The following is a 14,696-nucleotide window of genomic DNA, read 5'->3' on the forward strand; positions in this document are numbered from 1 at the left end:
TAATAAATAAAAATTTTCAATATTAGGTGCTGAAGATACAGACTAAACTATGAGAACTGCTGTTTCTCCATTTCAGTATCTAGTATTTAGTCTCCATTTTTTTCATTATTTGTTAAAAGTAAAATTATTATTTCTCATCAATTACCTGAATTTTGAATTCTAAAACATTTTCTCCTGGTTTAATTCTTCCCAGTTCAAGTAGATCTATCAGTTGAAGTTTTTTCCTATTATTTCGTCTGTACTTCAATTGTTTTTGTTCATATTCCTGATTACTACAGCTCTGGGAAGAAGATTTCTGGTTGAAGTTTATTGAATAATCTGTATTTGAGACAAGACTTGTAAGCATTGAGTTGACATTAAATGATTCAACACTACTCTGAAAGATCATTTGCTGCGGAGTATTAGGAAGATTCTCTATGGATGTTGACACAATCTCTTGCTGCTGCTGGAAAGCGTCTTTCTTATTTACATATCTGTGTAGATCCTCAGCAGCAAGAACCCGCTCACAACCACTGGTCGACTGACAGACATTGTTACTGACGACAGCGCTTTGGGCTTCTGAAATATTTAATGTGTTCGTCACTGAAGGGGGATTGAGAGACTTGTTTCCTTGTTCTGCAATTGCTACACAATCGATGTCTTTTTGCTGTAAGCATTTTGTTTCAGTAGTGGAAACAGTAGGTTCTGAAGGCAATGTCACCACTTCCACAGCATTTGTCAACTTTGACATGTTATCAAAAGGATATTCTCTCACCCTGTTTTCAGATACCAAAGCATGATCAGAAACCTCTTTGCTTCTAATTGATTCTTTATTTGCTCCTGTCTCAGCCAAGCAGCTGTTTGGATGTTGGCTGCATTCCTGAGCTGAAAATCTATTTTCTAAAGAGAGATGTGCTTCTACTCTGTTTCCATTAGGCATGCTGGCACCAGGCCCTGTACTAAACGTAACTACATCAGGACACATGATTTTATCAGCAGTTAAATCTTGTCCTTTACCATTTCCATAGCAAATAACTGCGTCTGAGATCTGTTTCTTTGAATGTGCTGAATAAACTTGCTTTTCTTTTCTGTAATTTTGTATTTTCTGGACTAATTCCTTCTGATTCTGGGCAACAATCAACAGACTCTTTTGCCTAGAAGCAAGCTTAACTAATTGTTCCCTTAGTGCTCCTTTTTTAAAAGATTCCACAGAAGCCCTATAGGAAATAGAAAAGTAAAAGTAAAGACACCACAGCTATTCTGAACACACACAAAAAACAGTTTAGTAGATGTAATCCACAAAGAACAGGAATGTGCTTAAAGGTACTTTGCCAGCCTCCAAAATTTGAACAACCTTTTTACCACGTATAAAGCTTATGGTTGAAATCCCAGGCTCTATGCATGACAAACTGCAGTAGGCCACAAAGCATCAGAACTACAGTAATAGCCTTGTCCTCCTGTATCACCCTTAATTCACAGAATTGAAGCTTGGTCTATATTGTCATGGGCTTGTCTCTTATCACCACAGAACACATTTGTTCATTGAATTCAGTGCCTCTGCAGTACTAATTTGGATTCTTTTACAACAAGCTCTGGATGAGCTACTAATGGATGATATTATCAGAAATTTTGTAGTGTATTTACACCACAAAATATTTTGCGAAACCACAGTTGTAGTAATACCAAAAAGACCTTTGAGATGAGGAGTCAGAGTAGTTTAGGACACTGTATATTAGTTTGGGAATCGCTCTCCTGTCATGAGAATCTGCTCCATAGTTGAGCTGATCTCCCTGTGAGACTCATTCCCCAAGGGTCTTCCTCATGCTGGAAGGGAATTCCATATCTTTCTCCACTTCTTTTGGCACAAGAGCCACAAGTCCAGCATAATACCCTTTTCTTCTAATCCCTTTTCCTGGGACAGTTGATTGCACCACTGCTCTGGCACCTTGCCGGAGACAGAGGAGTACCAAAGGTGTGGGAAAAAGACTAGCAATGTGGCTTGCTTTTGACTCCACCCATAGCAGAGATGCAGGTAACACTATCCCAGTCTGGGAAAAAGAGAGACTGCTGAGGGGATCAGGAGTACAGCAAGACCATTTGGTGCAGAACAAGGCTGAGCAGGGCTAAATCACAGTTTGGCAATATTGGTGTCCACTGTTGTACCGTAAGATTATTTGCTATCACATGTATTCATAAACCTTGATACTGTGAGCATACCAGCATTAGGTTGATCTCTGAGTAAGCCTGGCCAGTATGAAAGCCTACTGAAGGCAGTGACACTCTGTGTACTTTTTCTAGCAGCATTTCTTCAGGGAAACTTTGTTACAGGCATACCTTGGAGATATTGCGGTTTCGGTTCCAGACCACCGCCATAAAGTGAATATCACAATAAAGCAAGTCACATGAATTTTTTGGTTTCCCAGCGCATATAAAAGTTATGTTTATACTATACTGTAGTCTATTAAGTGTGCAATAGCATGATGTCTAAAAAAACAGTGTACAAAATGTGACACAGAGACACAAAGTGAGCACATGCTGTTGGAAAAATGGGGCCAATAGACTTGCTCGACACAGGGTTGCCACAAACTTTCAATTTGTAAAAAAGGCAATATCTGCAAAGCGCAATAAAATGAGGTATGCCTATACTTTATTGCTATACAGATACAGAAGAAATTGCAAAGCTTCCTGATATAACCACAGTTGAAGAGAAAGTAAGAGGGAAAGATAGTGATGACTTGAATGACATAGGCAAAGTAACTTACAGCCACTAACAAATACAATGCTTTTTTTGGCTCACTTTTCTTAATAGGGAGATACATTTTAATATCCTCAAAGGAACAAACAAAAATGGAGAACATGTTGATGCCTCCTCATCTTCTGTACATTCACGTATCACACGACAAAAAGTTATATGCTAATTAGTTAAAAATAAAATGTTTGCCATATAAATAATAAAAAGGAAATATAATGTAATTTGGCATGTAGCTCATTACATTTGATGGATAGCTGTTGCATTAGCTGCAGGGCACCTGCATTACTTCGGAAATATTTATCACTCTGCTCTGGAACAGTTTTACTCAATATTAGAAGGCAGATACATTTTTATAAATGCTAAATTAATTATGCTGTCCTTGTTTCTTTATTTAGTCACTAGTTTGTTCACAAGGATGATTTGGAATCCTAACTTCTCTGCACATAAAAACCTCTTTTTTTCTTATTATCTGTGTAATCTATGCATCTTATCTCTTATAGCTGGGAAAACACTGTGTGACAAAGGTGTTTCAGTCTTTTTCACTCGGACAGGTTATATGGCGTGCTATGGAACGACTTGAAAGTTGCGCACTGCAGCTTTTACATGACCAAACAAATACTGCTCACATGAGGTACATGTAGGAGCCCTCATCAGATGGCCTAGCAGTATGTGAATACTATGCCATATTATTAGCTGTGCACTCATGACATGACCAGTCTTCAGGTAATCCCTCTCAGAGGAGACCAAATTAATTTCCTCAGCCAAGAGGCCTTTAAGATAGAGCAGCAGGAAGTTGACAATTCACATAGTCCCTGTCTTCTCCCAGCCCACATCTGAGGTGTCCTCACGCAAGACAAGGGTTGTGAGCACGCTGCAAGCCTTTGTTCGGAATCGCTCTTGAGAGCTGTTGCTTGATCACTCCCAATCTAGGATTGCTAAGGAAACAGCCCTGGAGACAGGGACACTCAGTGCAGTGTCTGAGTTGCTACTGCTTTCCTCCATGATGCTGCAAAAGTCATCTAACTGCTCAGCACCTCCACCCCCTAACTTCTGCTACAGGTTTTTCTTTCACCCTTCATCTGTGTTCACTACCTAATAGTGCTCATGGTGTGTACAGTAAATGATTAATATGAGTTAGCTAAATCCTGAATTTCTTCCTTGTTGTGAACTCTTATTGGAGGTAACTGAGGCTAATATGAATCATGCTTCAGCAAAATCTGAATGAAAAGCACATGGTTTTTCTTTCATGTTACCATATAGCCTCCAACTAATAACCTCTATCAGTGCTGCTTTAAAAAACAGATTTCTACAAATACAAACCTTGTATTCTACCTACCTGTATTTTTTAGCAAGGGCATCCCTTTCGGTTTTCTGTTTTGCAAGCATTTCATTCAAAGTATCTTGTATCTGAGACAGCTTTTGGATATATGCATCTGTCCAATATTTTGACATAACCAAAATGATGATGGCAATAAGAAGTAGAGAATAATTATAATAATAACATTTTTGATGCAGCAAATACACAGCCAAAAAATAAAATACTGTTATAGCATTAGCTGATACTCTCATGCATGTTAAAAGCTATTTACAAGTAAGTACTTTTAATGAAATTCTTCATAGGAAGAATGAAATATGAACTTATGTTAAAGATAAATAGCCCAAGTACTAGAAAATTTTGATGGGGAATAGCCTCATCTAGGAATTTATTAAGAGAACAGGACAGATAAAAGCACTGTCCTATGGCTGAAAAGCACTGAAACCTTTCCGAAAGTCTTTGCGTTGAAAGGAACTGCACAACATGACAGTTATATGAGAACTTACCTGCAGAGGTTGCAAAGTCTTAAGAAGGTGACTAAAATGCTTATGTTTGAAGAATTATAAAATAGTTTGATGAGCTTAGATTATTCCAAGTTAAATATGTGCTAAAAACACATGTACCGTAGTTTTACATAGTTTCAATTACATATTATAAAATGAAAATGGGTTATAAAATTTCCCTTGCTGTTAGCTATATTTCTCTGAAATAAGAACAGAATTAAAACTCTTCTTTAGATGCCCTCTTTTCTTAGGCATATAATGTAACAGAAAGCTTAGCAGTCATGACCAGGGGATACCACTAGGATAATATGCTAAATGCCTATAATCTAATTCTTGAAATTCCAAAACAAGAAATTAAAGATTTCTATTATTGTGGAAAATGGGAAATTACAGGACTAAAAATGAGATTTATAAAATCTTTCCAGAGAGCTGTTTCATAGTACCTACCAACATCTACTTATTTACTAAAATAGAAAAATACTAAAATATTGCGCTTATTAAAGCAGCTTAATAGAAAAGGCTCTACTATTTAGAGCAGATTGTATGGCATGTAAACACCTTGAGGTTTTTATTCTATACTGTAAAACTGTCAGTATTCTTCCATGGTCTTGTTCAGTCTCATCAGCCTCCTCACAAGCAACAGCTATGGTTTAACTTGAGAGATGCCAGATTACGAATGTTTTTGTCAGTAGTGGTTACGGATCACCATGTTCATTTCTCTCATGCTCCTAGACAGGAAAAGTCTGATATTTCTTATTTTCCTGATTTAGGAAATTGCATAGATCTGTTTCAGCCTTATCATGCACAAATGCTTCAGCTTTACCATGCATACAGGCCTCAGCCTATTACACCATCTCTCTGTTTGTCAAATATTTTTCAAGCAAATTTAATGATTTTAATTAGCAGGTCTTACTGCATAGATTTGACTTGGAAGCTATACAGCTGTACAACTTCATATTTCACATTTATTTTAAAAGGGATGAATTGACTATTTTAAATATAATTTGAGTAATTTGAAAGCTCCAAGCTATTTTCAGCTGGGAGCTACAGCAGATTCCACAAACACAATCACAGATCTGGGCTCTGAATAGTAGAAATTAACTTAGAAGTAGACTTGGCAGGGCGGGGTGGGGGGGAATTAAAGAAATTTCCTTCTGTCAGGGAGCAAAACTTTCATGGGCCAGAATTGCTCCAAACTACACTGCCATGGCTAGATGGCAAAGGCAGCCAGGGAGAGAGACTTTTATAAAAGGCCTTTCTGCAGCACGCTCTGCCACTTGAATGGTCATGGAACAGACACAAGAGATGCGAGCTGCTATGCAGCACCAGCATCGTGATCTCCTAGGAAGTCAGTGTCACTTAGTAGGCTCTTGAGACTAATCTGAACTGAGATTTGATAACTTAAGACAAATGACACCTCCAGGCACCAGCATTTCTGAAACTGCCCGTCATCTACAATGCCTGTCTTAAGATTTTTCTTTTTTTCCTCATAAATTACTTTAGGACCCTGAAAATGCAGTCACACTATAATGAAAATGCTGCATCCACTATTATACCTACAGACATAGGTGCTCTTGGCCATGGAGGAGCTCCAACAGAATCTCATGTACTCATCACTGAGGAGTGTTGCCAACAGTGGGCATTCTTGTCTAATGATCCCTTCTCATATGAGTAGGTTGATTCGAAACACACAGTATTTTCATGCCTCCAGGTGGCATGCTTCTTTTTTTTGTTATCATATCCATTCCTGTGTAAACTGGAAGTACTGTACATGTATGTGGGATTAAAATCTTATTCTCAAACTGTATTTTCCAAAAGGAGATGTTCAAATACAATCCTTGCAGTACTATTTTTAAAACAATGCCAGCAGATATTTACCAAAAGATTACTGAAATTGCTTGAATTTACTTCTACCTGCATCTTTGGAAGTTCTCAATTCAAGTAGCAACAGTTCTTTTTGCTTCTGTTCTGTAACTTGTATGGCAGCAACAGACTCATGCTAACAAATACAGAAATAATTGTAAGAGGTAGAGACAAGTGTACCACACAATACACAGGCCACGATGAATGGTCCACAGGATAAATATTGGTAGACTCAAGCCATTTCATGCAGGGGAGCAGCTACTGTGTGAAGGCAATGGGGCATGGTATGACAGTCATACAGAGTGCCAAGGGTATGTTCTGCAAGGGGCTGTCACGGCTGGGTTTTACCCAGGCATTTGAACTAGTCCACCCTTAGATCCCCACCTTTGAGCACACTGCAAGGATCAAAGAGTGAATTTCACCATGATAACATCACCTGGATAATGCAGACATACCCTAGAGTTATCAGCAAGAGCTCTCCTAATATACAGTTTGTGCAAAAATCTTTGGGTGTATTTCAAATGAAGATTAAACTATTTCTAAATATTTTCATTTTCATGAAGAAAAATCATTATGCTTCCAAAGAGCCATTTTGAAGATCTGATTAAAAACTTCAGGATTCCTGACCTATTTCCATTCACATGAGCAATAAAAAATGTACGTAAGTGTTGCCTACAATAAGTGCAAATGTGTAGGAATCATGAACAGAGAGAAGTAGCAACATACAAACTTACCGTATACTGTAAGCCACCGTTTATTCAGCATGATGCTGTTCTCTATATAGACTCTGAAGGGTTAATTATTTTAACGATATTTTAATATTATTCAGTCAGTAAATGGCATTATACAGTACTACACTATGAAACAGTATTACAAAGCTTTTCTATTTTCTATACTTACTGCACTGTATTTCTCACGTTGTGGCACCAAAGCTGCATCATCATTTTTATAGCAGTCATAACAAATAAGTTTTGATCTTCTTGACCGAGTAGGATGATTATATTTCCTCTCTCCACAATTAAAAAACAATAAATATAATTTAAAAACAAATTGCAGCAGCATAATAGGTTAAATCAGCTAATATAGGTTACAAAGATGCAATGGCAGATTACATAATGACAAAATATCTTGCATATGCAAATGAGATCAAATTTAGGTAGCCTAGGGAAATAGTCTTTAAAGTTACTAATACTATTTTCAAAAATACAAGGTTCATGTGAAGGGAAATACAGAAGACAAAGAAAATCTAAGGAGTCAAATATGTCCTTATTCCTCAGACTCTCTAGGGGGAAAAAAATCACATATCCTATTTTCTGACTACAAATAAATAACAATCAAGAGTTAATAAATTTTAAAATATCAGGGTCAGGCAAGATGCAGCTCTGCAAATCAGCAGCATTCTAAGTTCATTTTTTTCCTTGAGGTATAAACCTATGATTTGCATTATGGAACCAACATACCTGTAAGCCCAGTAGTTTTAAGAGAAAGTCCAGAGTCAATAGCACCATAAGACTTAAGCAGTTCTTTCATTTCATCATCACAAGCTTTATCCAAAGCAGTTTCGCCAGAATCATCCCTCTCATGGGGATTTGCTCCATGCTGTAGTAGAATTCTCACCGCCTGTTACATATTGCTTATATTGTAATTATTCATGTTGTGTACATATAATACAACTAAGTGTATTGTATCTATCATAAGACACAAATAATAAAGATTCAAATAAGATATCCTAAAATCTGTTACGTTTACACTCACAATTCAACAAACAGGTTTAACTGGCTTTTAACAACACAGATTTGTATTTTACACTTTCAATTTTTCCATTAAAATACACAAATAATTCACAACTTGTTAAATTTACCATCTTTAAGGCATTGTTACAGTGAGTAGTTACAAAACATCAAAGATCTAATTTAAAAGAAACCGGTAAACCGCATTATGAACAGAGTGCAGAAAAGAAGTGGAATTTTTCTCTAGGTATTTAATAGCAGTTCTGTTTTTCAGCTACCTGCACTGATGATTTCTGTCCTAATGCTAAATCACTTGTATATCTCTGCTTAATTTAAAAATGTGGAAATAAGATTAGTGGTGTCAGTAGAACCATCTATCTCTTAAAATTCAGCTCATACGAAAGTGTCGACAGGGTCAGAGCTTGGATGTTAAAGAATTTTCATATGCATGATTTCCCATCTTAGCATTTCTGCTTCTTTCTTATGTTTGTATTTTGGATTAGTGAGGAATATTCAGAGTGCTGGTAAGCATCAGAAAGAAAAGTACTTTACAGAAATTCAAAATCTCTTGTTCTGTCTTTAGACAAGTGAAATAATCAGTCATAACCTTCTCCACTGGTTTCCAAAAAAAAAGTACCGAATAATAACTTAAATATTTTCAAGAACCCTACTGACAGTTAGGTACCAGGCCTGTGAAATCATCCCCTTCATTTTATCCTTCCTCACTGAAAAGGTAAGTGTCATGAAAAATCAGTTCTTCTGACAGGAATAGAGGTGGTACGTTTCAGTCAATCTGGCATCTTCTTTTTACGCTCAGTTCCCTGGAACTCACTGTGCCAAAACAACTTTTTTTTCTTTGTTCATTCAAATAAAAGGCAGACATTTGGCTGAGCTCAAGGAGTATGTTTATGTTATCAGTTAAGCAGGGATCCAAAGCGGCTCCCATGACTAAGTTTTCTCAGCCCCCAAGCCCACGTTAAGAGGAAGCCGAGCCTGCATTTGGGAGGTCTCCAGGGTGGGGGAACCCAAGTGCATGGAGGCCTCAGCTCCACAGCCGCCTACACTGGTCTGTGCTGGGGTTGCCACAATCCTCCATCTCTGTCATGGGCCACACAGTCCCATTCCTTCCCTTACACTAGCACGGTTCTTAAACTGGTTTAGGGGGCTGATCTAAACAAAACCTTGTTTTCGTAGGATTAGTTTTTAGTTAGTTCAGCTCCCTGAACTAGCTTTATGTGTGATTACAGAAAAGCTCACGCCAGTGCAAGGAACGAGGTGTGCTCACATGTCCATGGGATGACGGGTAGGACTACAGCCCTTATTTTGGGGTCTGGATGGACTAGGCACAGATATACGAAGTACTCAACAGTCGAGCCTATCATCACATTCTGAATTTCGTTCTCCCCTCAGTACAGTATAGATTATTTAGATCTGATTTAAGGGGACCAGTTTCCAAGAGCACAGACAAAAAGCAGGCTACTGACAGCTTGAATTTACTCTCCAGCCTGCTCACAGGCTCTCTCACCTTGCAGTGTGGACTAGGCATATAAGTGACCACCCAGTTACGGTTTATAGTGATGTTTTCACATACTGTCTCTGATTTCTCTACATAATATTACTGTGCTAACTTACATAGTCTATTGCTTTGTACCTGTGAATGCTTTCAGACTGAGATTCAGGATGAGTCAACCCTACCCTTCCAAAGGAAACATGTTGCTATGAGGCAAGGGATGCCTTAGCTGAACTGCTCTGTGTCATGGCCCCGGTATACTACAAAGAACCACAAGATTTCCTCGAGGATATAAATCACCCATGAGTTGCCCTGCTGGCAGTCACAGCTTTCTGATTCCAGCTCTGCTCCCTTTCTGACTGCTTTCTCCTGCATAAATGCTCAACTTTAATACAGTGAGCTCTCTGAGTGCCCATAGACATCCCCCAGTTTTAAATATAAGAAAAACATATCAGATACAGTGTTTATTTATAGCAATGATTTTCTCTCATTCCTTTGCTAATATAATTTTGTTACATTCTCACTGAAATGAAGGAGGGAAACAACCCAGATAAACTAAATGCAGCTGCAAGACAACATCAGTAAGGCTCCCCCACGCAGGATTACTTTGTTATTGGAACTGTTCCCAGAAATATTTTTTGACAGCTGGCCCTTTAAAAACAACCGGTGGTAGTATGGCCACTGGCAGGTGGCTGTTGTTTCATGCACGCAATGTGAAGTGATCTTAAAATGTGTCCTTTGCTCTGATTGCTGAAAAGACATCACAATTTCTCCCATACTCTTAAAATAGAATTTAAGTTGAGACAGATTTCCTTAATAGTAAACGGAAGTATTTTTAAACAGGAATGCAGAAAATATTTATGATTCAGAATAATTTAACATAAGGGAAAAATTACGACAATGCATTTTTTAAATACTAGATCTGATATCTTCTTTGGTCATTGCATTACTTCCTTCATTTCAGTGGAGCTACTCCTGGTTTATGTAGTGTAAAGAAAAAAAAGGTTGTTTAAAAATCAGTCATTTTTCACTAACTATAAAGATTTGCCTCTTTTTCTGGCCCACAAAAGGCCTCTGCTCTCTTAGGGCAGTATTTTATTTTCTGATACATGTATTCAACTCCCATATGTTTCAAAAGGAGATGTATTCATGACAGCTTAATGAAATTCTTCTGACTAATGGTCTATTTTCCAAAATATGCAGGTGTGGGTATTACCAGAATTATTCATTAACTTTGGTCAAATCTGGCACACGTTTGTCTGAAAGGATTAATTTTTGAAAAAAAAACTAATGCTTTTCCTTAAACTCTCATTTTCTTTTTAAAAATAAGTTCTGTGAGGTTAATTATGTTTGCTTTAATTTCTTTTAAAGGGAAGATATCTACATCAAAACATCTTTTTGTAACTTAAATTGAGACTACTGAGGTTTTCAGTATTATTTAAAAAAAGCCAAAGTGTGTGAGAGTACCATGGGGAATTTCTGATTTTTTGGGGGGGGATTTGCCTGATGGACTGAAAAAGTCAACTAACTGTTGAAGAATAATTCTTCATCTAATTTTAACTACTTAAAAAAATATTGGTTTATTTCCTAAGTGCAAATCTACAATATAATTGTATTAGTAACTTTGACTTCCCATATTTAAACCAGGATTTTGCTTTGCTTGCCCATTTCTGGAAACCAGGCCCAAGAAAACTAATGTAAAAGTACTGTACCTCCAAATAGTTGCCAGAAACAGCATAATGTATTGGCAAAGTACCATCCAGACTTCTGCTGTTAATATTAGCACCAGCTTTCAGCAACTCTAAGATCACTTCAGTAAATCCCCTTTCGGAAGCTTCATGAATTGCTGTCCAGCCTAATAAAAGCAAGATGACATGTACAGCACACACCTGATTTGAAAAAATCCATACAGATCACTAATGAGCAATTATACATTTTGCTGTATTTGATGTACAACAAATGTCAGATACTGTCTTTAAGGTAGATCTTAAACAAAGAAATCTTGAAATACTGAGGTAAATTATTTTGTTTAATTCGGCTTATTTTAGAGAAAAATGTATCCAATACTAACTGGAAAAATACTGTTTACTTTTCTACTACATTGCTAAAAAAGAAAAAAGAAACAAAATAATAGAGTAGAAAGAATATAATAACTCAGAAGCATAATATTAATAATCTGATTTCTAATCCCAGTGACATTTTATGATATTAAGTCTGCCAGGGATCCAGAATGGAATACCACCCATTCTGAGACTACAAAAAGAGACATGAATGGTACATTTAGGAAGAAAGGGAAAAAATAATCTTCTCATTTGACTTTTAGACTCATTTCCGAAGGAAATAAGGTTTGTGGGACTGTGCCTCATGCACACAAATACATTGCCGTGCATAAGCATCAGGGCCCTCTTAACCCGCAGCTCCACTGGTCCATTTCCACCAGATTTCATGGCGGCCAGAGGTCTGGCCCACACCAGCTTTTCACACGCTCTCTGAACACACGCTCTTCAGAAGAGGGGCATCACCTGATCAATGCCCCTGCTGAGAGAAAGGCGCCATTCGCTCCGCCCTGAGACAGAAACCCAGGGAAACTGATATTTACTGGTTGTGCTTGTGCTCATTAAATTACTTCCTCCCCTCCTCTCCCTCCCCATCTGAAAAGTTTGGATCCAATCCCAAATTTATGTGTATATACACTTTTTCTTACCAATAATTCCACTCATCAGGTCAGAAAAAATTCAATTTCAAGCAGTCATAAAGACTTATACGACTGTCCACAGTATATCACACACCCCAGAGCTATATAGGTTTCATGTAAATGCTAAATGTGAGGAATGTGTGTACACATATGTCTTTATGAGCACCCATACCTATCTATAAAATCATCCTTGCTGTGCTGATCAGTATAATGTATGCCCAAGAATTCATGTTACTTGAAACAGTTTGTTATAAAAATATTTGAAATGGAAATATTTTTAAAGAAACAATCTATGCTTCTTATTCAATAAGTATGTAATAATAATGAAGAGAAGCTATCTTCCAAAGCATTCTGGTTGCATTGTTTCAAGAATCACCACAATTATGTCACAAATCAAGAGTCCATAATTATATAAAAATATATAAATTATATAAAACCATATAAACTATAAAAATAAGAAATTATATAAAATTATATACAAATTATATCAGAAAACAAGTCCATAAGAGAGCAATATTCAAACCTGCGTTGTCCTTTTCATTGACACAAATTCCAGATGATATTAGAGTTTTTACCAAAGACAAATCTCCTCTCTTAGCAGCAATATGCAGCTGATTTTCCCCTTTTGCATTTCTCTTCTTTGTCCAAGCTCTTGTATTATAGGCAACATGCAAAACTACAGCGTCTTTTCTGGATGACTCTAAACATATTTGATTCTTGTTAGGAACAATAAAAACTATTTCATTATAAACAAGGAATTAACCTTCATAACTCAATTGAATTAATGTAAATCTGTGCAATACTTCTGCCTTAATTATTCATTAATTTTAATTGACTACATCAAAAGGTTAAACAGGTACTGCATAATAGATCTGATAACTCATAGACCCTTTGCCAAAGAATTTACCGTTCAAATCTAAATGATTTAACAGGGGTATAATGGATTAGGGATCAAAAAAAAAGCTAACATTGAGCAGATTTACACTATATATGAAGGTAGCAAACATGTAGCATTTTTTCATGGACTCTTTTTAAAGTTACCAGGCATGACTGCTAGATATATAAAGCACACAGATAAAGGTTATTTATTTAAAAAACTATATAAAAGTGAAGACTTGACTGTCACCTCTTTCCCATTCCTGATCCTGCATTAGGGAAAAAATATGCTTCTATGCAAGGTATTTTTACAGCTGTGGCATGACAAAGCCCTATAAATTGAATACAAATCTTTGACAAATGTGGACTGACATAGCTCAGCTGCCTCTTAATTTAAACCTGTGCACGATTAAACTCATGATTCAAAATAAACTTGATTTAACCCTTCTCTTACAGGTTCACCAAAACAGACAATGTCTGCTTGAAATTTTATCATACGATCTTCAAAAAAGGGCCTAACTCTCAAAGTTCAAGTAACAGACATACAAAATTGTAAGAGATATAAAGAAGAGAACAGATTAAAAAAGCAAGGCCACTCACTGATTCAGTGTATAGAGTGAGGACAGGCCCTCATTTCCCCTCTAAAAAAACCTGCTACCAGAAAGACAGTGTGTGTAAATCTCAAAAAGCTCTGCCATGCATGTTAGCTTTTTTTTTGGCCCCATTCCTGCTTCTTTAATACTGTGCAATCAGATTTTCAAAAAAAATAGAATCAGGGGTTCTTTCTCTGATTTCTTGAAAATATGTAATTTGTCCAAAAAATGGAAATGTACAGTTTTACATAAGTGTTTTCAATTATTCATATGAACAATTAGTTGTTGCATTCCAAACTTTTCTTCTTCTCATCAGACTAGCCGTCTTCTCAAATATTTCCAGTTATCAGTATCTGTTGCTATCAAACATCATGCATGATTTGACAGCAGACTTTTTTTAGTTTACTCCTGCCTTTTCCAAGGTTTCCTTTAAAGTAAACTACTGAGCTTGTCATCCAGGGCTGTTTGGAAACATATTAAATACACACTGCAAGCATGTTAGAGACAGACCATTAGTGAGGATATATCCATACTAATTTTAAACTAGCTTGCTCGGGTACTGCTGCATTCAGAGCATGGCAGCATGGAGTTCAGAGCAGATTATTTTAACCTGCCAGAAAGCATTCAGGCAGCCATCTTTGCATGGTTGCACTTGGCCCACATTGTAGCAGCAACCATAAGAGCTAAAGACTTTCTTTTTAAAATGAAAACTGAGATTCTAGAGCATACAGAGAGGTCACATTATTGAACATACTCCTCCAGTTTGAGACCTACTTTTCTGTAAGATAATGTACTATATTTTGTCAAAAAGCTTTGGGGTCTGAACTCCCAAAGCAATCATCCGCTTGCTGGTTCTCACTTTTTGTCCCCTCTGATTCAT

At 36.9% G+C, this 14,696-nt stretch overlaps 1 protein-coding gene across 1 annotated transcript in view; it reads right to left on the minus strand.

Moving 5' to 3' along the window:
- ANKRD31 (ankyrin repeat domain 31) overlaps nt 1–14,696 on the minus strand; it is a 61,560-nt gene that overhangs the window by 13,928 nt on the left and 32,936 nt on the right. Inside the window, exons 16-22 of the mRNA XM_067315472.1 lie at nt 12,871–13,045; nt 11,365–11,507; nt 7,873–8,032; nt 7,313–7,422; nt 6,464–6,542; nt 4,068–4,164; nt 146–1,196 (exon numbers count right to left, since the gene is read on the minus strand). Coding sequence (XP_067171573.1) covers nt 146–1,196; nt 4,068–4,164; nt 6,464–6,542; nt 7,313–7,422; nt 7,873–8,032; nt 11,365–11,507; nt 12,871–13,045 — 1,815 coding nt within the window. The remainder of the gene's footprint in view (nt 1–145; nt 1,197–4,067; nt 4,165–6,463; nt 6,543–7,312; nt 7,423–7,872; nt 8,033–11,364; nt 11,508–12,870; nt 13,046–14,696) is intronic.

Source organism: Apteryx mantelli, chromosome Z (genome assembly GCF_036417845.1).
Source record: "Apteryx mantelli isolate bAptMan1 chromosome Z, bAptMan1.hap1, whole genome shotgun sequence".
In the NCBI taxonomy this organism is placed as follows: Eukaryota; Metazoa; Chordata; class Aves; order Apterygiformes; family Apterygidae; genus Apteryx; species Apteryx mantelli.